The sequence below is a fragment of the Marmota flaviventris genome, chromosome 8, assembly GCF_047511675.1.
Source record: "Marmota flaviventris isolate mMarFla1 chromosome 8, mMarFla1.hap1, whole genome shotgun sequence".
Taxonomy (NCBI): domain Eukaryota; kingdom Metazoa; phylum Chordata; class Mammalia; order Rodentia; family Sciuridae; genus Marmota; species Marmota flaviventris.
The window spans coordinates 56,698,510-56,722,374 of NC_092505.1; the positions used below are offsets into that span (position 1 = coordinate 56,698,510).

Here is a 23,865-nt window from a genome sequence, read left to right on the forward strand (position 1 = left end):
GAGGCCAAGAAAAGAGAGAAGGAAGGTGTCCTTCCCTGTGGGTCACGGAGAAGTAATGCAGCAGTTACTGGGGCAGCAGAAGCCACACATCTCTGGGAGAGAAAGAATGTCTTCATACTCAGTGTGACGGTGGCAAGAAACAGAGCTCATTCCCATTCCTGATCCATGGTCAAAAGAACATTGTGCTTTTTTCGTTTTTGTTTTTTTTTTAATGGCAACAAAATTACTTTTGATTTTTGAAATAAGAAACAGTCAAGAACTTGAATAAATTCCAATCCTATTTCTACCAACCACTAACTGTGAGACTAAATGGATTACTTAACTCCTCTAAACCTTGATCCCTCGTCTGTGAAGGGAATGATCTAATTCTAGAAGCTACTTTATGGCACTGAATGAGAAAAATGCATGTCAAGTACTTAGCAAAATGCCTGGCACAAAGTAACATGCAATTGACATCTGTGATTCTTATAATTATTACTTAAGCTTTATAATAAGCAGAAATATAATATCTTACAGTACACTATTGTAAACTAAAGCAAAAATTTTTTAAAGTAATAATTTTAACAGAGAAAACCTGGTTAACAGAAAAGAAGACATATTTGCAAATCAAACATCTGATAAGGGACCTGTATCCAAAATATATAAAGAATACTTAAAATTCAATAATAAAAAAGCAACCCAATTTAAAAGTGGGCAAAAGATCTAAACATTTCTTCAAAGAGATATACAAATGACCAAAAAGCACATAAGAAAAAGTTGAAAATCATTAGTCATTAAGGAAATGTAAATCTAAACCACAGTAAGATACTATTTTATATTCACCGATGGCTACAATAAAAATGATATAGCATGGGTTAGCAAAGATGTGGAGAAACTGGAATTCTCAACCCTGCTGATAGGAATATAAAATGGTACAACCACTTTGGGAAATAATCTAGTAGTTCCTCAAAGTCAAACATGGAATTACTATGTGACCCAGTCATTCCACTCCTAGGTATGAACACAAAAGGAAAAAAATTATCCATACAAAAATTTGTAAATAAGTGTCCATAAGAACATGACACATAAAATAGTAGAAAGAATCCAAATGTTCACCCAGGGATGAATGGATAAACCAAATACATATCCATACAATGGAATATTATTCAGCCACAAAAGGAATGAAGTACTAATGCATGCTACTACAGGGAAAAACCCTTGAAAACATTCTGCTCAGTGAAAGAAGTCAGTCACTGAAAACCACAGATTATGTTTCCATTTATATGAAATTTTCAGAGTCATCGAATCTCTAGAAACAGAATGTAAATTAGTAGTTGCCTACAGCTAGAGAGTGGACTGAATGAATTGATGGAATGGGAAGGGCTCCCTAGGGACACAAGGTTTCTTTTTGGAGTGATAAGAATGTTCCAAAATTAGATTCTGGTTATAATTGCATACCTCTGTGAATATAATAAAGACTATTGACTTGTACACTTTGAATGGGTATGGTACATGAATTATCTCAATAAAGCTGTTTAAACAAAAAAGAGGATGACGGTTACAGCTCAGCAGTAAAGTGCATGCCTAGCATGTGTGAGGCACTGGGCTCGATCTTCAGCCCACATAAAAATAGAAAAATAAAAAAAAGGTATTGTGTCCATCTACAACTTAAAAAATTTTTTTAAAGTTAAAAAAGAGGGGGGCTGGGGTTGTGGCTCAGTAGAGCACTCGCCTAGCATGCACGAGGCACTGGGTTTGATCCTCAGCCCCACATAAATGTAAAATAAGGATACTGTGTCCATCTAAAACTTAAGAATAAAAGTTTTTTAAAAAGTTAAAAAAGAGGGTGACTGATCATGACTATTAAATAATTTTCAACTTTTCTCAAGATAAGCTATAGGAATATGCTAAAACAGTAAATATATTCAGGATAAAGCAGTTTTAGTGTGTCATTTTTTAAATACCTTTATTCTACCTATTTATTTTTATGTGGTGCTGAGGACCGAACCCAGGGCCTTAAACATGTTAGGCAAGTGCTCTAGCACTGAGCTATAGCCCTAGCCCTAGTATCTCACCTTTTATTATATTATATTGGAGCCTGTTTGAATGGAAGCTTAGAGATATTTTTCTCTTGTAAAAAAAAAATCCAAAGCAAAACATTTGGTGGATTTATTAAATCTAGTTCATTTAATCTCATGTAAAGTATATCTAACGATGTGTTATTTAAAGATAATGAGAACAAGTGACACCCAGTGGTGATAATTTAGGACTTTGGTCTTGGTCTTTGAACAAAACATTCAGGCTTGGTTAAAATTTTCACTGTATTGTGATGCCTATTTTCGGTATATTCTTTTTTTTTTTTTTTTTAAAGAGAAAGAGAGATAGAGGAGAGATAGAGAGAGAAATTTTTTAATATTTATTTTTTAGTTTTCGGCGGACACAACATCTTTGTTTGTATGTGGTGTTGAGGATCGAACCCGGGCCGCACGCATGCCAGGCCAGCGCGCTACCACTTGAGCCACATCCCCAGCCCAGTATATTCTTTTTAGATATTTTCTAGGTATTTTTTTTAGGTATATTCTTTTAGTTTTTTTTTTAGGTATTTTCATGTGTGTGTGTGTGTGTGTGTGCGTGTGTGTGTATAAATTTGCCTTTTAAATTTTTTTAAGTATATTTTTATATACATTTTACATTTTTTTAAATTTATTTTTGTGTGGTGCTGAGGATTGAACCCAGGGCCTCACACATGTGAGATGAGCCCTCTACCACTGAGCCACAACTCCAACCCCATAAATTTGCCTTTTAAAAAGTGGAGACACAGGGCTGGGACTGGGCTCAGCAGTAGTGCACTTGCCTGGCATGTGTGAGGCACTAGGTTTGATTCTCAACACCATATACAAATAAAAAAATAAAGATCTATCAACAACTAAGAAAAAATATTTTTTAAAAAGTGGAGACACAAAAAACCTCAGAGCTGTCTGGTGGACATGAATCCCTCTGTCAGCCTTGGCTGCTTCCCTAGACCCCTCTGAAACCTGCAGAAAAAGGTTGGGGCTAATATTCACTGGAAGATACACCCATAGCCATGCTGGCCATTACAACACAAAGAAATGAAACTATTGCTTAGTAAAAAAGGTACTGCCCTGCCCCCAGTGCTTCCACCACCTCCTCCATTCCTTGTCAGGAATTCCTTCCCCAGGACTCCCCTCACCCTCCCATCACCCTCCAATTAAAGAAATACAGCCTGGCACAGTAGGAGGCATCTAGATCCTGCTTCAGATGGCTGATGTTCTGATTAGTTAGTGCCTGTGTTGCAAAGATTATTAAATAGCTTGAAAATATATATATATTAGACCCCTATCCCCTCCACCCCCACAAACCCTCAACCTTCAAGAATTGTTCCTGCATGATACCTGGACCTTGTTCAGGCCCACTTACCCCCTCCTTTCTTACACAGGATCAACAAACTGATATTGGGTGCCCATGTCTGCTGATGTCAGACTCTTGCCCCAAGTTCACCTTTGCTAGGCTCCTTTAGCAAAATTTCTGTCCTCTGCATCCCCCATGCTCTAACTGTTGTGGATCTGCTATCAGTACATTTGACAAGAAACTAATCTTAGCTTTACCAAACTATGAAAAGTGTAAAAGCAATGTAAATGAATCAAAAGTCATCTAAATGTATGATACCACTGATACAAAACAGAAAGACCTGACTCTCCCTCAAAGGGTGCTTTCCTGTTTTTTCTGTGTTTCTGTTTTTTACATTTTAGATTATTGTTTTGCTGACAGCCACCACTGTGGAGCACATTCAAGTGGTCACCTTTTCTGTGTAGTCAGGCCAGACTGCCATCAAAGACAAACCATGGCCACGCTGGATACTTTGCCTTTGACTGCCATAGCTTCCAATGCCTGTGTCCATCCCAGATGACTCCTCCCCTCTGCAGCTACTTCAGATGTCTCTATTCTGGTCCATGAGGAGCTCCTCTCCTCCCCACGACTAAACAGAAAGTGTGCAATTAGCCAGCAGGACCCTGGGTGCATATGGGAGCCCACTGTCTCTGCCTACATAAGCAGTCCTCCCCTCAACCTTGTCAGATCAGTTTCTGTACCGCTTCCCCTTAGGCTGCAACATAAGTCTTAATAAGGCTTCTTTTGGATGGCTTTATCTTGCCTATCTGTGATTTATATCCCAAGTACAACAGGCTGAGTTGGTTATACCAAGATCTGGTTGAACATAAAAGGCTGCCAGGAAAGTGGCCAGGAGCCAGAGCTGGTAATACTGAAGGCATTAAGAGTCTAGGAGCCAAGCAAGCTCCAGAAAGCTGCTCTGGCTGCTAGGAGAGCTGTTAACACTGAGAGCTAAGAATTTGTGGCATACAAAGTTCAGTGCTGCTAACACCAAGGGAGCTTCACTTTGCCTATTCATGAATTCTAACTGAAGTGAGCCAAAGAACACCCAGATGATTGGTAACATTACTTTGGATTTTCACATTTACTGGAAACCTAGTGATCTGATCTCAATATACTAATTTAAGCTCTCAAAAATAACTGGCCAATCTCTTTCACTAAGTGATTTGGTAAGTAGCCTAATTATCTAAAGGAAACCTGATTCAAGGCAGAGATGGAGGGTGTAAGATTCTCTGTCTTGATTCTCCCCCTCAACCCTGGACTTTCTTTGGTCCTCAATGAGAAGGCCATACAATGAGAGCACCTTGGTGGTATGCCGTAAATTGGGACACTCACCTTAGCTTTCTGCACACCTTCTCTCATCAACCAGATCTTTAGGCCCTCCGGGGATATCAGACATAGCTTGTTCTCTGAGATTTTAACAGGCTGGACTGCTGCTGGTGCACTGAGCAAGGAAGCTGTATCTGGCAGGGAAACTGTACCAAGTGGGGGGTCTTTAAATACAGTTTTCATGGCTTCAGCAAAGGCCTCAGTGGTCTTCTCAGATACGTCCATAAGGTAAATCTCTTTCAAGGTGCGCCCATCTGGCTTATATCGGAAGTTTTCTTTGATGGCTCGAACAATGGTCTCCACACACCGTTGTAAGGGAAAGCCAAAGATTCCAGAACTAATAGCTGGGAAGGCTATGGACTGGTACTTGTATTCCTCAGCTAAAAGGAGACTGTTTTCTACAGCTTTCCTTAGCAGGTGCACACACCACGGAGCGTCATCCTGCTTCCACCGGGGCCCCACTGCATGGATTACATGGCGGCAAGGGAGCTTTCCTGCTGTTGAGATTGCAACATTGCCAGGTAGGAGTCTGCCTTCTGTCTTCACTATGTGGTCACAAGCAGTCTGCAGCTCAGGGCCTGCGGCTTTTAAGAGAGCAGCAGCAAGGCCTCCGGAATGCTTGAGGTCCTCGTTTGCTGCATTCACCACCACATCAACAGGAAACTGAGCCAAGTCACCCTGTAGCACAATCAGTGTAACTCCAGGGACCACATCCCTCTGACACAAGCACTTCTGCCCATCAGGGATGCGTACCACCTTCTGTTCTTCTTCTTCTTGGAGTTCAATGAAACAACCAAACATCCGTCTGACCTCTCCTTTGTAATACCACGCTTTCTCCTGGAAGAACTGCCTGGCCCCTGGCTTATCAATACAGACGTTTTTAATGCAGACCAAATCCCGGACTTGCTTGACAATGTCCATGCCCTCCAGTACGTCCTTCTTGGAGCCAATTAATAAAATGCCTTTTTGTTTGTTCTCATGTTTGAAAACTACCTGCACATTTACCTTCCTTACCTTTGACCAAAATAATTGCTTTTCTGCCTTTAAATAGGCTCTAACCAAGGATGGCTCTACTTTAACTAATCTCTCTATTTTCATATGCTTTTCTAGGAAATCAAAAAGCAAGCTATGGATTTCATTTACTTCTTTCACACAGCCTACAATGATGACCTCAGCTGGAGTTCCTGAAGTTAACTCATTGACTACCGTAATACTTGCAGAGGAGATATGTTTCTTTTGTAAACTTTGAGCTATCCCTTTCCACTTTTTGCCATTAAGAACTTCTTTGTCCTCAACCTGAATGTGCTTATAATTTAAGGTATGGAGCATTTGTTTTTCAGCTTCTACCAGGACTTCCAAAGTAAAACTGGTTAAGAGAACAGTCGTACCCTCTAACTTGAAAACTGCAAGAATATTCTGTACTATAAAAAGAGATTTAGAAAATTCTTCACAATCTACCTGCTGCAAAAACTGAAAGATCTCAGGAGAGACCTGAATGTTTTTCTGGGTCATGCTGAACACCTTTTCCTGGATTTCACACTTGACTTTATACACATCTGCACAAGGCCCCTTCAAGAATAGGTTCTGAGTGGCTGTATCATAACAGATCTCCATCTCTCCACACTCCATGCGTAGACGCTGCAGGACACCACTGTGTTCCAAAAGAAAATTCCTTTCTGGAGAAATGGCCATTTTTTCCTTTAGACTTTGCTCTTCCTTTCTAATTTTCTCAGTGGTGCTTTCTATTAATTCCTTGATTTTCAGGCCAATGCTTTGGACATCTTCTGATTTCCCTGCCAAGGTTGCAGTCTCCTTAAGTGTATCAAATTCAATAAAAATCTTATCTTCTTCTAAGTCATTTTTTATGATGTCCCACACTACTGGATCCACTTTAAATGAAGTAACTTCATATTTAGACCTGATACCGGAGAGGGCTGTGGAAGCATCTTCCTGCCAGGCCTTGATTCTGGGTCTTCTTTGATTGACTAAAGTGGCTGCAGGTCTGATAGTAACTTTACTGTTGACGTGGGACCACGTTAGCTCACAGTGACAACGTCTCATTTCATTATTTATATCTTCAATTAAGTGATTCTTTTTCTGAAAGAACTTCCATAAGGGAAGATCCAGTGACTCTTGGAATGGTGCTGGAAGTTTAATCAGAGGCTTCTCCTTTCCATACAATGCTGTGCCCAAAGAGGTATAGTAGGGAAAGACAAACAGCGGCATCTTATTGAAGTTATGTTTCTTGGCCATGATGGTGTCTAACACTTTAAAAGTAAAAATAAATAAATAAGAAAACAAAAATAAGGTAATCCAAATGTGATATATTTCAAATGAAGACAAAACAAAACTTTTCTTTCTTTCTTTTTGCAGTGCTGGGGATTGAACCCCGAGCCTCATGAATGCTAGGCGAGTACTCTACCACTGAGCTACATCCCAGCCCCTCTAAGTGAAGTTATCTTTACCTAAACATGTTGAAATTAATTTGAGAATTTATGTGGATGGCTAAAACACAGATCTCTTTTTTTAAATACAGTATTTTAAAAGTTCTAAGAATGATAGTCTTTTGTTTGTTTTTTAGTCTATATGGACTAAAGACTCATGAGAGAATTTCCTTTTATCTTTCAAAAATTTGATAGAGTTCGTCTCTGAGTTACTGGCTTCCTTTAGCTTCATATCTCAGGTGAACTGATGATTGATTCAATTTCCAAAAAAATATAAATGAATAAGTAAAATGCTTCAGAGTTTAAGTAACTGCTAAGATCTACTAAAATGGCCTGGGAAATACCAGATGTGGTAGTTAATAGATATTACCTTCTCTGTCACAAAATTCAATCAGAGCTGCACTCTCTTCAGGAAAACATTCAACATGGGCAACGTTTCCCCCTCCATTACGAGGATTTTCAAAGAAAAGTTGTAACTGGTAGTCATCAATACCAGGCGGTAAGTTTTCAACCCTGATTGTTTTTGTTGCTTCCAGAAGTCTTGGAGAGAGCCGAAGTTGTTGAATTGTATGGTGCCTGGTACAATCACCAACAAATGTCATGGCATCTACAATAGGAAAAAAAATGTCAGAAGATTATTATGTTATATCTATCATATAGAAGAAGTTGGCTATTAGTTGAGATAAGGGGGAGAGCTAAGTCCTCCATTTGTAGACAAGATTTTAATAGCTACTGAAAATTTACATGCCTGCAACTCCCATCTCTGAACAATGATGCATTCATGAATGTCTTACCTGGTTTACTGCTATTAAAATGTGTCCCTGTCTCCAGTCACTGCCATAGCCAACCTGATTGAGGCTTTCTCTATAATACCATCTCCTTGATTTACTCCTTTCTCAAGCCCTTCAATGGCTCCCCATTACCTGCAGGTATGAGTTCACTCTCTTTAGCTCAGCTAACAATGCCCTTAGCTATTTAACTCCCAACTAATTTCCAAGCATCACCTTTGGTTATTCTCTGCCATTCATTTTATTTTACATTCTTCTCTCCAAAATAGTCATTCTTTTTAAAATTTTCCTTCTCTTTTGCCTTTGTATATATAATATCCTGTGTTTTTGGTTTTGCATTTTATAATGCTGGAGATTGAACCCAGGGTCCTATGCATGCTAGGCAAGTACTCTACCACTGAGTTATACCCCCAGCCCTTTTCTCCAATTTTTCCCCCTTTAAATCTTGATTGTATTCATCCTTCAAGACTCAGCCTAATTATCTCTTTCAAATTAGTAAGTATTCATAGTGGGCCCAAGATATGCCTAGCACCATTCTAGGATCTAAGGCTACAGAGATGACAAGTCCTTACCAGTTAATCATCCAGGAGTTAGGTGGTCTTCAAAGCAAATAAATTGCCTGCAGTGGGATGAAATGAGGGAAGACTAATTCTGGGAATAAAACTTGATTTCCAGAGTAAGTGGTCTCTGTTCTGGTTTTGAAGGATGAAGAGGGAGGTCGACCAGATAGACATGTCAGGCAGAGGGAACAGCAGTAGCACAGAATAGCTTAGTGTATTTTGGACATGAGAGGTACTGTTGGAGTACAGGCTTTACGGGAGGAAGACCAAGCCATCTTGCTGGATTGCCTTTCCTCCCATTTCTCACAGCTCGTTGCCCACAGCTGAGAGATGGCTTTTCCTCTTGCACCTTCATGATTCATTTACATACTGGCTTCCTTCTTGCTCCCATACTGTGAGTTTCTCTTTGTGCCCACAGCACCTAGACCAGTATCCAGCACACAGTAGGTGCTACAGTTTGGACCTGGAATGTCCCCCAATAGCTTGGTGCTACTGAGAAGTAGTGGAAACTTTAAGAGGTGGGACTTTGGGCTGGAGCTGTGGCTCAATGGTACAGCACTTGCCTAGCATGTGTGAGGCCCTGGGTTCGATTCTCAGCACTGCATATAAATAAAGAAAGTCCATCAACATTAAAAAAATATATTTTAAAAAAGAGAGATGGGACTTAGTGGAAGTCTTCTGGTCACTGAGGGGAAGGAGGAAGATAGTGGGACCCTGTCCCTTCCTCTTTCTCTATTGGCCAGGAGGTGAAAAGTTTGCCATGTGCTATCACACTATGTGCTGCCTCACTCTAGGCCCAAAAGCAACAGAGCCAACCAACCACAGGTTGAAACCTCCAAATATCTGAGCCCAAATCAACCTTTTCTCTCTCTCTCTCTCTCTCTCTCTCTCTCTCTCTCTCTCTCTCTCTCTCTCTTTTGTACCAGGGATTGAACTCAGGGGCACTCAACCCCTAAGCCACTTCCTCACCCCTATTTTGTATTTAATTTAGAAACAGGGTCTCCCTGAATTGCTTAGTGCCTCGCTATTGCTGAGGCTGGCTTTGAACTCATGATCCTCCTGTCTCAGCCTCTCAAGCTTTTCTATTTATAAGCTGATGATCTCAGGTATTTGATACAGTAAAAGATGTGGTAGTTAATAGATATTACCTTCTCTGTCACAAAATTCAATCAGAGCTGCACTCTGAAAGGTAACATGGAAGGTATTCAAATTCTTTGATCAACGAACAAAAGCAAACCCAATTAGATTTTCCCTTGTAAAAAAATAATAATAAACTTGAAATAAATAACTCCTCTAGCTGGATATGGTCACACACTCAGATAATCCCAGTACTCAGGAGGCTGCAATAGGATGATCTCAAATTCCAGACCAGCCTGAACAACTTAGCAAGACTCTGTCTCAGAATAAAAATAAATGGGATGGGGATGTAGCTCAGTGGTAGAGCACTTGCCTAACATGCACAAGGTTCCAGGTTTAATCCCTAGTACTGCAAAGAAAAAGAAAAGAAAGAATAGCCTTTTTATTGAACCTTTACCAGATCTCAGGTACTACGTTAAATGCCTTTCAAACATTTTCTAATTTAGTCTTTAAAGAAATTTAGATAGGTGTTATTATCCCACTTTATAAACAAGTAAATTGAAGCATAAGGAAGATAGGATTCGGTTAGCCCTGTATAACTAGTTAAATGGCAGAGCTAGAATTTTGACTCCATGACCTATGCTCTTTTTTAATATTTTATTTATTTTTATACTGTACTAAGGACTGAACCCAGTGCTTCATATATGCTAGACAAGCACTCTGCCACTGAGCCATAACTCCAGCCCATGACCTGTGCTCTTAATTAATCATTCCATCATTATGTTCATGGGTTAATAAGGGCTTAGGACAGGAAAATTTCCTTGTTTTAGGTAGAGATATTTCTTCCTCCCAACCACGACTTTAAGGAGCTATCATTTTCCGTATCACATGTACTTATTTATTCCTGCATATGTGACCATGAAAGGACTAAGGAAAAACATGGCATCATGGTTTGGATATGAAACGTCCTTCAAAAGCTCCTGGGTTAATGCAGGAATGTTCAGAGGTGAAATGATTGGATTGTGAGAACTAGAACTTAATCAGTACATCCTAGTTTGAATAGACTAACTGGATGGTACCTGTAGGCAGGTGGGGTGTAGCTAGAAGAGGTGGGTCACTGGGGATGTGCCATGGAAGGGTTCATCTTCCCTGTGACCCTTCTCCCCTCTCTCTCCACCCCACCAATCTCTCTCTTTACCTCCTGGCTACCATAACAGGGCAGTGTTGTTCTCTCCACCCTTCCACCATGATGTCCTTCCACACCTTGGGCCCAGAGCAATGGAGTAGACCCATTATGGACTAAACCTCTGAAACCATGATGCAAAATAAACTTCTTCTCCTCTAAGTTGTTCTTGTTGAGTATTTTGGTCCTTGTAACAAAAATTTGACTAACACATATGGTAAAACTAATAATGGAAGAGACTGTAGAGGTAGGCTGCCTGGGTTTAAATCCAGTTCTTCCATTTATAGCACCTTTGTAACTTTGTCTACCCTGTATACTGGGGGATAATAAGAGTAATCTCACAAAGTTGTTGAAAGGAAAAAAATCAATTAATACATGTAAAGAGTTTAGCATATTACCTAACTTACAGTAAGTACTATGTGAGTGTTTATTTCCTTCTAGCAAATTCAGTTTGGTAAGAGATTAAAAACAAACTTTTTTTAATGAGATAACACACGTAAAAATGCTTAGTATCCTTAGACTAGACTTCTATTTCTCTCTCTCTCTCTCTCTCTCTCTCTCTCTCGCTCTCTCTCTCTCTCTCCCCCCCCTTCCCTGCCCCCCCCACACACATACACTTAGGAACCCAGACAAACATACAAGAATATTTAGTTTCAAAACCAATTTGCTTGTCTTAAAAAAAAAAAAAAGCACCAGTATTTGGAGTCCTCTTTTACCAGATACTAGGAAGAGTCAAAATTTCAGAGAGATTCCATTAACTGGGTGTCCCAAATCCCCAAATGTGGTACAAAAAAGGCTGATATAACTTGAGCTTACCTATGTGTCTTTTAAAGGTAACCACAGCGACGTCAAAATCGCGTATTATTTCCACCTGAAAGTCATCACTGGTCAAGTCACTTATGTTCTCCACTAATAAGATTAACATCATGTCAGTCACATTTGCTGGGAGATTTTCAAATGCCACCAAAGAGGAAATGTTTTCACATTCTTTGGGGATAACTTCTATTTCTTCTGATGCACTATTGAGAGACAACTTTGTATCCAGTTCTTCTGACACATCTGATTTTAGGGAGACAAAAAGAAGTAAAACATATTACATTACCTACCATGGTCTTAGCAAAGTAAATTATCATAAGATAAATCCTCCCTGCCCCCATCTCTTTAGCTAGCTCAACTAAAAACAGGTCCTGGATAGTTTTTTACTTTATTTAATTAAAAATAAAATGTAGGGGCTGGGGTTGTGGCTCAGTGGTAAAGTGCTCACCTAGCACGAGCAAGGCGCTGGGTTGATCCTTAGCACCACATAAAAATAAATAAATAAAATAAAGGTATTGTGTCCAACTACAGGTAAAAAAATATATATTAAAAAATAAATAAATAAATAAAATGTAGCATTTAACCATCCATTACTACTATCCAATAATAAATAGCTCAGTAGTTTAAGTTCAATTTTATTTCACCTTTTTCTGCCTCATATTTATGAGGAACCTACCTCATCCTTCAGGTCATAGCACCTGATATATATTTCTATCATAGCACTATGTTATAGTTATTGAACTAAGCTTCCCCAAAGCAAACACATGTTTATTCACCCTAGTATTGCTGTCACACTGTATACTGAGGCCCAGTAAATGCTTGCTGAACCGGAGATCTACTTGGCTCACTAGAAGAAAATAAGAATACCTGACAATGCACATAAATTCATGCTAAATTTAAAAAAAAAATAGCTTAAAATTGGGGCTGGGGAGGTGGCTCAAGCTGTAACACGCTCGCCTGGCATGCGTGGGGCGCTGGGTTCGATCCTCAGCACCACATAAAAATAAAATAAAGATGTTGTGTCCACCGAAAACTGAAAAATAAATATATATAAAAAAAGCTTAAAATTCAGTAATAACAACAACAAAAATAATAAATAAAAAACAAAAAAAAATTCAGCAACAACATAACTTAGCATTAAATGAGATAAGTATGACCAACCAGAATGAGCACTGGGCTAGGGTGAGGATCTATGCACTCCATCCCTGACTATAACTCTTCAGTCATGCAACCCTGGGCAAGTCTCTTAATTGTAAAATGAGAACGGTGGACCAAGTGAACTGAACATGAAAGAGTCTTCCTAGCAGTACAGTTTTATGGCCCCACAATTCTTAGAAGCTTCAGCACAAAGAAGCTTGGTTAACTGACAAGTAAAAAGCATCCAGAACATTTAAAGAATCCAAGAATTAGATAAAGGGACTGAACTGGCAGGGAAAGAAGAGGAAGCTGGGCAGGTCTTGAAGAGCCCAGAGAATCAGATACAGAAAGTCAGGCAGAGGGTGCTGAGAGCAACAGGAGCACAAGCAGAGTCCTGTGATTGCCTGAGGCCATTCAGAAAATGGTCTGAATGGCCAAGGGACCACGTGTGGCTCCAAAAGGAGCATTTTCAAGAGATGTGAGAAACAAGACCAGAGGGGTGGTCTAGATCCAGAATGTGATCTGGACTTGACCTTGCAGTGGATGATAAAAGTGAATCATGGAAGGTTTCTGTGAAAAGGACAAGAAGATATTTAGAAATAGTACAGGGGACTGTGTCAGCTATCAGGAAACAGGGTGTCAGAAACAGAGGGACACAGCTGCCAGCTCCTGCCATGTTGGATTTGTGACGAAATAAGATGGGCCTGTGGTGAGAGGATGGCTGAGGAAGACTCTTCAAAAAATAATAGGTCTCTCTGAACAAGAGATGTGGAAGGTCAAAGAGAAGATGTCTGAAGTTTCTAGTTGGTGAGGAACAAACTATATATTTTAAGAAAAATAAGGAAGTCAGAAAGGATATTGGTTTGGGAGGAAGCAGACATAGGTGGCTTCAGACATGCTGGGTCTGACTTCCCAGAAGGAAGGTCGGACAGAAGGTCTGAAGCTTAGAAGGGACCCATAGTTGAGATGCTGACTTGGAAGTCCCAGAATTTGTCAACCACAGGTGACCAGTATTTCTCTGTTCTTCTCTCTTCTCCAGGATCTTCCAGTTGCTGGTTTCCCACTTTCAGGCCCAGCCCAGCTGGATCTGAACACTGGCTCAGTATTCACATCCCATGGTTCTGCTATGTGACTTTCCCTGAGCTGTCAGCTCCTCGGCGGGTTAAAAACCACAAAGTTGGTTTTCAACTTTCTGCATTGACTTTCAGGCATGTGTAATGCATAGTGAGGCAGCGTCCTCTGAGATTTTAGATCTGCTAGATAACCTCTCCCTGAGATTTTGGATCTGTTAGATAACCACTCTCCACCCACGTTTCACTCAGTTCTGAAACCATCTACCCCATTCCAATCCATTTCAAGAGTCCTAGCCTTTTGGCTGTCATCAAAATTCAGTGTGGACCAACCATTCAACTCAGGACTTCTTCATGTCTCACAAGAGCCATTAAAAGATTTGATGAAGACCACCTGACTCCCTAGCTGGTAACTCCCCTTAGAGTCTGAGTCAGGTAAAAACAGGTTAGAAAATGGTTGCCACATTTCCAGGACAATAAAAAGTCCACTGGTGGAGAGAGGCTGGATGGCTCTTCCTGAGGATACACTTAGGATTTTAGGCAAATTTGAAACAGCACTAACCAATCAGTTAAGACAGAGGGAAGGTAAGATATATGAAACAACAAGAAACAAAAACTTGATTAAACTTTAGATCCAGGACTATAGTATGAGTATAAATACATAAATAAAAAGCCACTTCCTGGTCTAAAATTGAGCTTGAGAATCAGGCACTTAAGGCATCTTCCAAGAAAATTATAAGGATTTAAGAGGTCACAGTAATAAACATCAGAAGCTGATGAGTCGACTCCAGATCAGAAGGATGGAAAGCAGGAATTAATCTGAACACACACAAGATTCCTATCTCATAAGAATCTTAAGCTTCTTATCAAAAGCACACTTGAGCCAGGCTCAGTGGTACATGCCTGTAATCCCAGCCACTCAGGAGACTGAGGCAGAAGGATCTCAAGTTTGAGGCCAGACTCAAACTAAAACAATTTAAAAATGGCTGTGGTTGTGGCTCAGTGGGAAAGCACCCCTGTAATAATAGATGAATGGATTAAGAAAATGTGACATATATACACAATGGAGTTTTACTCAGCCAAAAGGAGAGCTAAAATAAAGAAGAATGAAATCATGGCATTTGAATGGAATTATTTGATGGAAATGAAGAATATCATGCTAAGTGAAATAAACCAGACTCAGAAAAGAAAGGGTCAAGTGTTTTCTCTCATATATGGAAGCTAGAACAAATAGGGAGAAAAAGGGGGTGGGGTCAGATATCATAAAAATATAGGGAAGATCTGTAGAATAGAAGGAGTTGGAAAGGAAGGGAGAGGGGACAGGGATGCGGAGGAAATGTGGACAGAATGAATTGAACAAAACCACATAATATGCTTATATAAATATACCACAGTGAATTCTATCAGTATATATATGTATAAAGTGTCAATCAAAAGTAAATAAATAAACCAGAGAAAGGAAGCTCAGTAGAACAGAGGAAAGAGAATATGGAGAGGCAGGAGGAGAGAGAAAGGAGGGGCACTGGAGACTGAAATGGAGTAAATCAAATCCAATGCATGCATGGTTTTGTCAAAATGAACCCAACAACTATGTGTAACTATAATGCAAAGAATGAAGAGGAGGAGGAAAAAGAGGAGGGAGAAGGAAGGAGGAGGAGGAGGGAGGAGGAGGAGGGAGGAGGAGGAGGAGGGAGGAGGAGGAGGAGGAAGAGGAAGGAGGAAGAGGAGGAAGGAGGAGGAGGAAGGAACATCCCCTAAATGCTTTCTTTACTTAATAAAAGCAAAACTTCTTGGTGAATGTCAGAATTATATCAATTGAGACTTTACCTGGTTCTTTGACATCTTCTTTGCTCTTGTATTCCTGAAACCCAAACAATAAAGTATCATTAATGTATTACTAATAATTTCTTTACATTAGGAAAATGTCATGGAGGTGGGGCTGGGGTTGTGGCTCACTGGTAGAGTGCTAGCCTGGGCACGTATGAGGAACATAAAAATAAATAAATAAAACAAAGGTATTGTGTCTGTCTACAACTAAACAATTAGAAAAAGATAAATTTAAAAAAAGAAAGAAAGAAAATGTCATTGCATGCAGTGGTGCCTTTCTGTAATCCCAGACATTCAGAAGGCTAAGCAGGAGGATCACAAGTTGGAGACTAGCCCAGGCCATTTAGCGAGACCCTGTTTGAGGGAACAAAATAAAAAGGCTAGCAATGTAGTTTGGTGCTTGCCTAGCATGTGTGAGGCTCCTTTATTTGATCCTAGCACTGTAAAACAAATAAATAAATAAAAATAAATGTCTGGGCTAGGGTTGTGGCTTAAAGGTAGAGCACATGCCTAGTACGCATGAGGCACTGGGTTCGATCTCCAGCACCACATAAAACTAAATAATCAAAATACAGGCATTGTATCCATCTACAACTAAAAATTTTTTTAAATATCCATGGGAGCATCTTGGAGATGAATGGTAAACAGAAATGATAACAAAAAGCTCTGTTAGTGGAGCTCTTGAATGCATCTGGTGCCACATGTCATAGCAGATCCCCGTACTAGACACAATAATTATTGGGGGGAAAAAAGGTACAAATAGCAGAATACTCAATTCACACAGTATTTGGGATATGGAGTTGGGATATGGGGTAAGACCTAAATCAGGGAAACAGCTTAGCTCATAATTGCTTTTCCCCATTTAGCATTTATTGAATGTTTACTATATAACAAGCACTGTGCCGTGTGCTTCGTAGAACTCATCTCAAGCCTCCCAATAATCTGACAATCTATTTGACAACTGAGGACACAGCATCTGTAGTATGATGTTTGGGAGACACTCAGATCCAAACTGTAGCACTAAATATTAAACAGTATGTTTAAAGATGAAATTCTAATCCACATCTGCTTGCTCAACTTTTATTCTTTTTACTACACATATTCATAGAACTCATCTTTATAGAACTCACCTCAACCCTCAAGATGTTGTTAAAAAAAATTAGCAAGTTTCCAGTCAAAAAGAAGCCAAGACAAAACAATCTAAAATTTTATATCTGAAACTGATATTAGGATAACCACTGAATCTTAATTTTCCAAAAGTGTCTAAAATCAACAGAGTGCTTCATCCTTCATTGTTTTATACCATGTTATCACCACCCTCACCTTCTCTGCATTTATGAGCTGTTCTCACTCCAGTTTGGTTGACACTTCTCATTCCACTGTATTTTCTTCATTGAGATTCCCGTCCCACATACTTGGGAGGACCACCCACCCCAGATCCCTTTGAACAACTTCTCAGGTTTACTTACCTTTGTTGAAATTTTCCCCTCAGAGACTGGGGCTTCCTCTGAGGCTGTGGGTAACCGGACGGTTAACTTGAATGTTCCTTTTCCTGGCAATACTAACTCATGATCCTTTTTCTCCAGAACAGCTTGCCGAACTAAAGCATCCAAAAAAAAAAGACAAGCAATCTTTATTTACATAATTATACCATCATCTCTATGAGTTCCATCATCAGTCAATAGCTTTGCCAGTTTCTCAAGAGAGACTATGTGTAGTAAAAAAGAATAAAAGTTGAGCAAGCAGATGTGGATTCGAATTTCATCTTTAAACACACTGTTTAATATTTAGTGCTATGGTTTGGATCTGAGGGTCTACCAAGAGCCCATGTATTAAAGGCTTAGTTGCCAGCCCATGATGTTAACAGGAAGTGGTAGAACTAACATCACACTAAATGGAGAAAAACTGAAAGCATTTCCTCTAAACCCAGGAACAAGACAAATGCCCATTTGCACCACTCCTTTTCAACATAGGCCCTGGAATTCTAGTCGGAACAATCAGGCAAGAGAAGGAAATTAAAGGGCTACACATAGGAAAACAGCTCAAATTATCTCTGTTTGCTGACATGATCCTGTGTTTAGAAGACCCAAAAAACTCCATCAGAAGACTTCTAGAACTGATTAACAAATTTACTGAAGTACCAAGATACAAAATTAACATACATAAATCAATTGCTTTTCTATACTACAATAATGAATCTACTGAAAAAGAAATAAAGCAATCCCCTTCACAATAACCTTAAAAATATATAAAATATTTAGGAATTAATCTAATGAAGGAAATGAAAGACCTCTACAATGAAAACTATAGAACACTGAAGAAAGAATCTGAAGAAAACCTCAGAAGATGGAAAGCTCTTCCATGTTCTTGGATGGGCAGAATTAATATTGTTAAAATGGCCATACTACCAAAAATGTTATACAGATTCAATGCACTGCCCATCAAAATGCCAATGACATTCTTCACAGAACTAGGAAAAGGAGTTCTAAAATTCATTTGGAAAAACAAGAGACCCAGAAGAGCCAAGGTAATCCTGAACAAAAAGAGTGATTCTGGAGGCATCCTAAACTGGACCTCAAATTACAGTCAGAGCTACAGTAGCAAAAACAGCATGGTACTGACACCAAACAGACATGAAAAGCAATAAAATAGAATAGAATACAAAGATATAAATCCACATATATACACTTATCTAGACAAAAGGATCCAAAAACATGTTGGAGAAAAGATGGCCTAATTAATAAATGGTGCTGGGAAACTGGAAATCCATATGTAGAAGAATGAAACTATGGGCTGGGGTTGTGGCTCAGTGGCAGAGTGCTTGCCTAGCAAGTGTGAGACACTAGGTTCGATTCTCAGTATTCCATATAAATAAAGGTTCATCAACAACTAAAATATACGTGTGTGTGTGTGTGTGTGTGTGTATATATATATACACTAGATTCCTATCTCACACACAAGTCAACTCAAATAGAATCAAAGGCCTAAGAATAAGACCAGAAACTATGCAACTCTAGAAAAAAAATGTAGGCCCAACATGTCAGCACAGGAACTAACTTCCTTAATAAGACTCCTAAAGTGTAAGAAATAAAACCAAGAATCATTAAGTGGAATGCCATCAAATTAATAAGTGTCTACACAGCAAAGGAAAGAAATTAAGACATGAAGAGAGAGCCTAGAGAATGGGAGAAGATCTTTGCCACATGCTCCTCAGATAGGGTATTAATATCTGGAATATAAAAAGAACTCAAAACACCACCAAATTAAAAAAAAAAAAAAAACCCAAACAACCCAATTATTAATTGGGCAAAAGAGCTAAACAGATACTTCTCAAAAGAGGAAACACAAATGGTCAACAAATACATGAAAAAAATGTTTAACATTTCTAGCAATTAGGGAAATGCAAATCAAAACTACATTGAGGGCCGGGCGTGGTGGTTCACACCTGTAATCTCAGCAGCTCGGGAGGCTGAGGCAGGAAGATCAAAGCCCGCCTTAGCAGTTTATCGAGAACTTGTCTTTAAACAAAACACAAAAAAGGGCTGGGAATGTGGCTCAGTAGTTAAGAACCCCAGCTTCAATCCCCAGTACAAAAAAAAAAAAAAACCTAGTAGGAAGAGGGAGCGTGGGAGGAATAGACTAACTCTAGATAGAGCAGAGGGGTTGGAGGGAAAGGGAGGGGGCAGGAGATTAGCAATGATGGTGGAATGTGATGATCATTATTATCCAAAGTACATGAATAAAGACACAAATTGGTATGAATAAACTTTATAAACAACCAGAGATATGAAAAATTGTGCTCTATATGTATAATAAGAATTGTAATGCATTCCACTGTCATATATAAATCTAAAAAAAAAAACTACATTGAGGGGCTAGGATTGTAGCTCAGGAGTGGTAGAGCACTTGCCTAGCACATGGAAGGCACTGGGCTTCATCCCCAGCACCACATAAAAATAAATAAATAAACGTATTGCGTCCATCTACAACTAAAAATATTTAAAACTAAAAACTACACTGAGATTTCATCTCATTTCAGTCAGCGTGGCATTTATTAAAAATACAAATAATAATACATGTTGGTGAGGATGTGGGAGAAAAAGTACATTCATACATTGTTGGTGGAACTGCAAGTTAGTGTAACCACTCTGGAAAGCAGTATGGAGATTTCTCAAAAAACTAGGAACGGAACCACCATTTGACCCTGTTTTTCCCACTTCTGGGTATGTTGATCCCAAACATCTAAAATCAGCATACTACAGGCAAAAAGCCACATCAATATTTATAGCAGCATAATTCACAATAATCAACCTACATGCCCTTCAACTAGGCACATGGATAAGTAAAGAAAATGTGATATATATACAAAATGGAGTATTACTCAAGTCATAAAGAAGAATGAAATTATGGCATTTTCTGGTAAATGGATGGAAATGGAGACTATAAGGCTAAGTGAAATAAGCCAGACCCAAAAAGTCAAAGGTCAAATGTTTTCTCTGATATTCAGAAGCTAATACAAAATAAAGGGGGGGAGAGGGGGGAAGGGGGGGAAAGAGAGAGAAGAGGGGGGAGAAAGAAACGGATGGAAAGGAAAAAGAGGGGCAGAAATTCCATCAAAATAGATCAGTGGAATACAGGAAAAGGATTGAGGGGTAAGGAGGAAGAACAGAATAAGGGGAAACAGTGGAATGAATCTGACCTAACTTTCCTATGTACATATAGAAAAAAACATACTGAATCCATCACTATATATATCCACTAGCCACTAATTTAAAAAAAAAAACTATAAGTTAAAACTAACTAAATAAATAAAAAATTAAAAAGAAGTAAGGACTGTTGCAAGGAAGTTTGGTCACTGAGGTCATTCCCTTGAAGGGGATATTGGGACACACATACCCCAACCCCTTTCTCTCTCTCTTTTTTTTACTTTCAGCCATGAGGTAAGGGCTTCCTCTGCCAAGCACTCTGACCATGATGTATGGCCTTACCATGGCCCAAAAGCAACAGGCCAACTAACCATGAACTAAGACCTGCAAAATTATGAGTCAGAACAAACCTTCCTTTTTTTAAATTGATTACCTCAGGTATTTTGTCACAGTAATGAAAAGCTGACTACACATTTAGCATGTTTTTTAAAAGACTTACTTACAAAGCCTTTCTTCTTACTTACAAATGAGGTTAATAAAGAGTATTTTGTACCAGTGTTGTGTGGATTAAATGGAAGAAAAATTATAAAGAACTTAATATGAGTACCTTACACCCAGTAGGCACTCAAAAAGGTAGCAATAATCATTCTACACGGGAATGTACTAATTAAAGGATTCCACATGGAGAACCAGGGCAGACTGAGTGCTGGAACATGGCATGATGAAAGTTCCATTTTTAGAAGGTGACTTAGGTGGCATGAGGAGAATGACCAGGATCCCAGTTAGAAAACCATTTCGACCAATTCCTTAGCGGGTAATGATAAGGGTCTTACATCTGATAGTAAAGGGAGTAGACAAAAAGGGATAGGAGAGCCAGGCACAGTCACACACACCTCTAATCCCAGCTATTTGGAAGGCTGAGGCACAAGTTCAAGGCCAGCCTGGGCAAATTAGTGAGACTCTGTCTCAAAAGAAAATAAAAAGGGGCCTGGGGTTGTGGCTCAGTGGTAAAGCACTTGCCCCACAAGTGTGAGGTACTGCGTTGTATCCTCAGCACCTTATAAAAAAATACATAAATAAAAGGAAATAAAAAGGGCTGGGAGTATAATTTAGTGGTACAGTGCTTGTCTAGAATGTATGAGACCCTGGGTCTCACCCCCAATAAATACCACAAAGGAGGAGGAGGAGGAGGAGAAATGGGAGAGATTTTTCAAAAACAAACAAAAAGAAGTAGCACCTCAGACAGCTGGCTACAGCAAACAAACTGAACAGTGGACATAAAGTCCAAAGGCCTGGGTTAGACTCCCAGCCCTGCTATGAACTAGCTGAGTGACTGGAAGGAAATACCTTCTGTGCAGCCTTACCCACTTAGAGTGTTGCCTCCGAACGTTTTCTGAAACTCTCTTAAGAGCCATGCTTGGGCTGGGGCTGGGGCTGAGTAGCAGAGCACTCCTCTAACATGTATGAGGCACTGGGTTCCATCCTCCACACCACATAAAGATAAATAAATAAAGGCACTGTGTCTATCTACAACTAAAAAATATTGAGAGAGAGAGAGAGAGAGAGAGAGAGAGAGAGAGAGAGAGAGAGAGAGAAAGGAGATGCTTATGTGAGTTGCACTTATCAGGAGCATCCAGAGAGAGATGACAGGAAACTTAGGAAAATCAGTGTCTCCTACCAAGGAGAACAGGGAAGGAGTGAGTTTCAAGAAGGAGGCATGGTCAACATGGGCAGAGGGTGCAAAGAGGTCAGGAAGAAAAGGACCTTACAGTTCAGGGCTGCAGCTGAGTGGCCATGCCCTGCTCTGATGTGGTTGGCTGATGGGGTCAGAATATTTCATAAAAAGGAGCTCGATGGCTTTCCCACTCCAAACAGCCATGAAGGGGGTGGGCCAAGTAGGGCCTCACCTGGATGTCCACTCAGAAACAGGCCTCCAAAAACCTGGGAAGAAACACCAGACTCCAACTCCACTCTTCACATGGACCCCTAAAGGGCTGGACTAAGCTGGAGTGAGGACTGAGGACTGGATGTGACCCCTGAAGTCCAAGACCAGGCTATTATCTAGCATCATGCACTCTGTGTGGCATTACTATTACGATTTCCTAGATGTTAAGGAAATCCTGTTCAGGCACCTCCTGTGCCAGCCTCTTCTCAGGTTGTGTGCAATATGTATAAAGGATTTCATGAAAGCAATAGTGGTCACATCAGTATGTGATCCCCAACAAGGACAGGGGGAACTGGGGGAAAAAAGAACAGACACTCTCATGTCCAGACTCCATTACCCATGTGGACAGTCTTCCTCCTGCCCCAACCTCAAGTCACTTATGTTTAATTTTATTTAAGAAGATGAGCTCTCTTATCCCAAGGTATCTGAATAATCAGGAGTCAAATTATGACCACAAAGTATGATAAAATGTCCACATTTTATCATTAACTGGGTGTGATGGCATACACCTGTAATACCAGCTGAGGCAGGAGGATAGCAAGTTTGAGGTCAGCCTGGGCAACTTAGCAAGACCCTGTCTCAAAATAAAATTAAAAGGGCTTGGGCTGGGGTTGTGGCTCAGTGGTAGAGCTCTTGCCTAGCATGTGTGAGGCACTGGGTTCGATTCTCAGCACCATATATAAACAAATCAATAAAAAAAAAATGTTCCTCAATAACTAGTAAAAAATTTTTTTAAAAAGGCTTTGGTGTGGTTCAGTGGTAGAGCATCCCTGGATTCAATCCCCCCCACCCCACCCCACCCCACCCCACACACACAAAAGTACACACCTGAAACCATGTTTAGAATGTTTTAAGTCAGGGACTGGGGGTATAACTCAATGATAGAATATTCATCTAACACGCACAGTTCCCTGGGTTTGATCTCTTGCACAGAAAAAAGAAAAAGATTATAAATCAATTTATACTAACTTTTCAGAAATTCGGTTAACTATATAAAAGCAAGATACAGTTTCCTATTCATTCTTATTTGCTATACATTCATTTCTACAGGAAACTACTGGTAGGCTCACTCATACTATTTGTTTTTACAGAATTATATGAATAAAGTCATCTCACACTGTCGACTATGCTTGCTGAGGTCTTTTCCTGTGTGGAGGGTAGAGGGTGGAGTGTGGAGAGGGGAAGGTGAGGGTAACCTCTGCCAGGGCATAGGCCATTCATTCTCAGCACATTCCTGATGACCTGATACCGGGAAAGTGGAGCTTCAAGATGGAAACTGAAAGTGAAGAGGGATTTTCCACCCCCAGGAATGTAGACTATAAACAGTTTTTGAGTCACCTGACTGGTGTAAGACCCCAGGAGCCACTAAAGAAGCCTTGGTAGAGACAGAGGGGCAGTGTGAACTGGATTCTGTGGAGGACGGAAACCTAGCAGGGAGGTTGAGATCCTTTGAGGGCTAAAATTAAATTATTTTATCAACATAAAATGACATTTTGTGCTGGTTGTATTTTTATGCTGCTGATATTTTATAAAATTATTCCCATTTTTTGTTCACTTGGGCTTATCAACAAACAATAGAGATTCTCAAACTTTAGCAACTCAGAGTCACCTGGGGGCAGGATAATCACGCTGGTTGCCACCCACCCCACACTCCCT

The 23,865-nt window shown here is 39.8% G+C and overlaps 1 protein-coding gene across 1 annotated transcript in view; it reads right to left on the minus strand.

Annotated features, from left to right (window-relative positions):
* The window catches only part of LOC114093242 (protein mono-ADP-ribosyltransferase PARP14), a 50,084-nt gene that overhangs the window by 24,707 nt on the left and 1,512 nt on the right, over positions 1-23,865 (minus strand). The window contains exons 2-6 of the mRNA XM_027935935.2: positions 17,088-17,218; positions 15,619-15,652; positions 11,585-11,827; positions 7,531-7,767; positions 4,723-6,983 (exon numbers count right to left, since the gene is read on the minus strand). Of these exons, the coding sequence (XP_027791736.1) occupies positions 4,723-6,983; positions 7,531-7,767; positions 11,585-11,827; positions 15,619-15,652; positions 17,088-17,218 (2,906 nt within the window). The remainder of the gene's footprint in view (positions 1-4,722; positions 6,984-7,530; positions 7,768-11,584; positions 11,828-15,618; positions 15,653-17,087; positions 17,219-23,865) is intronic.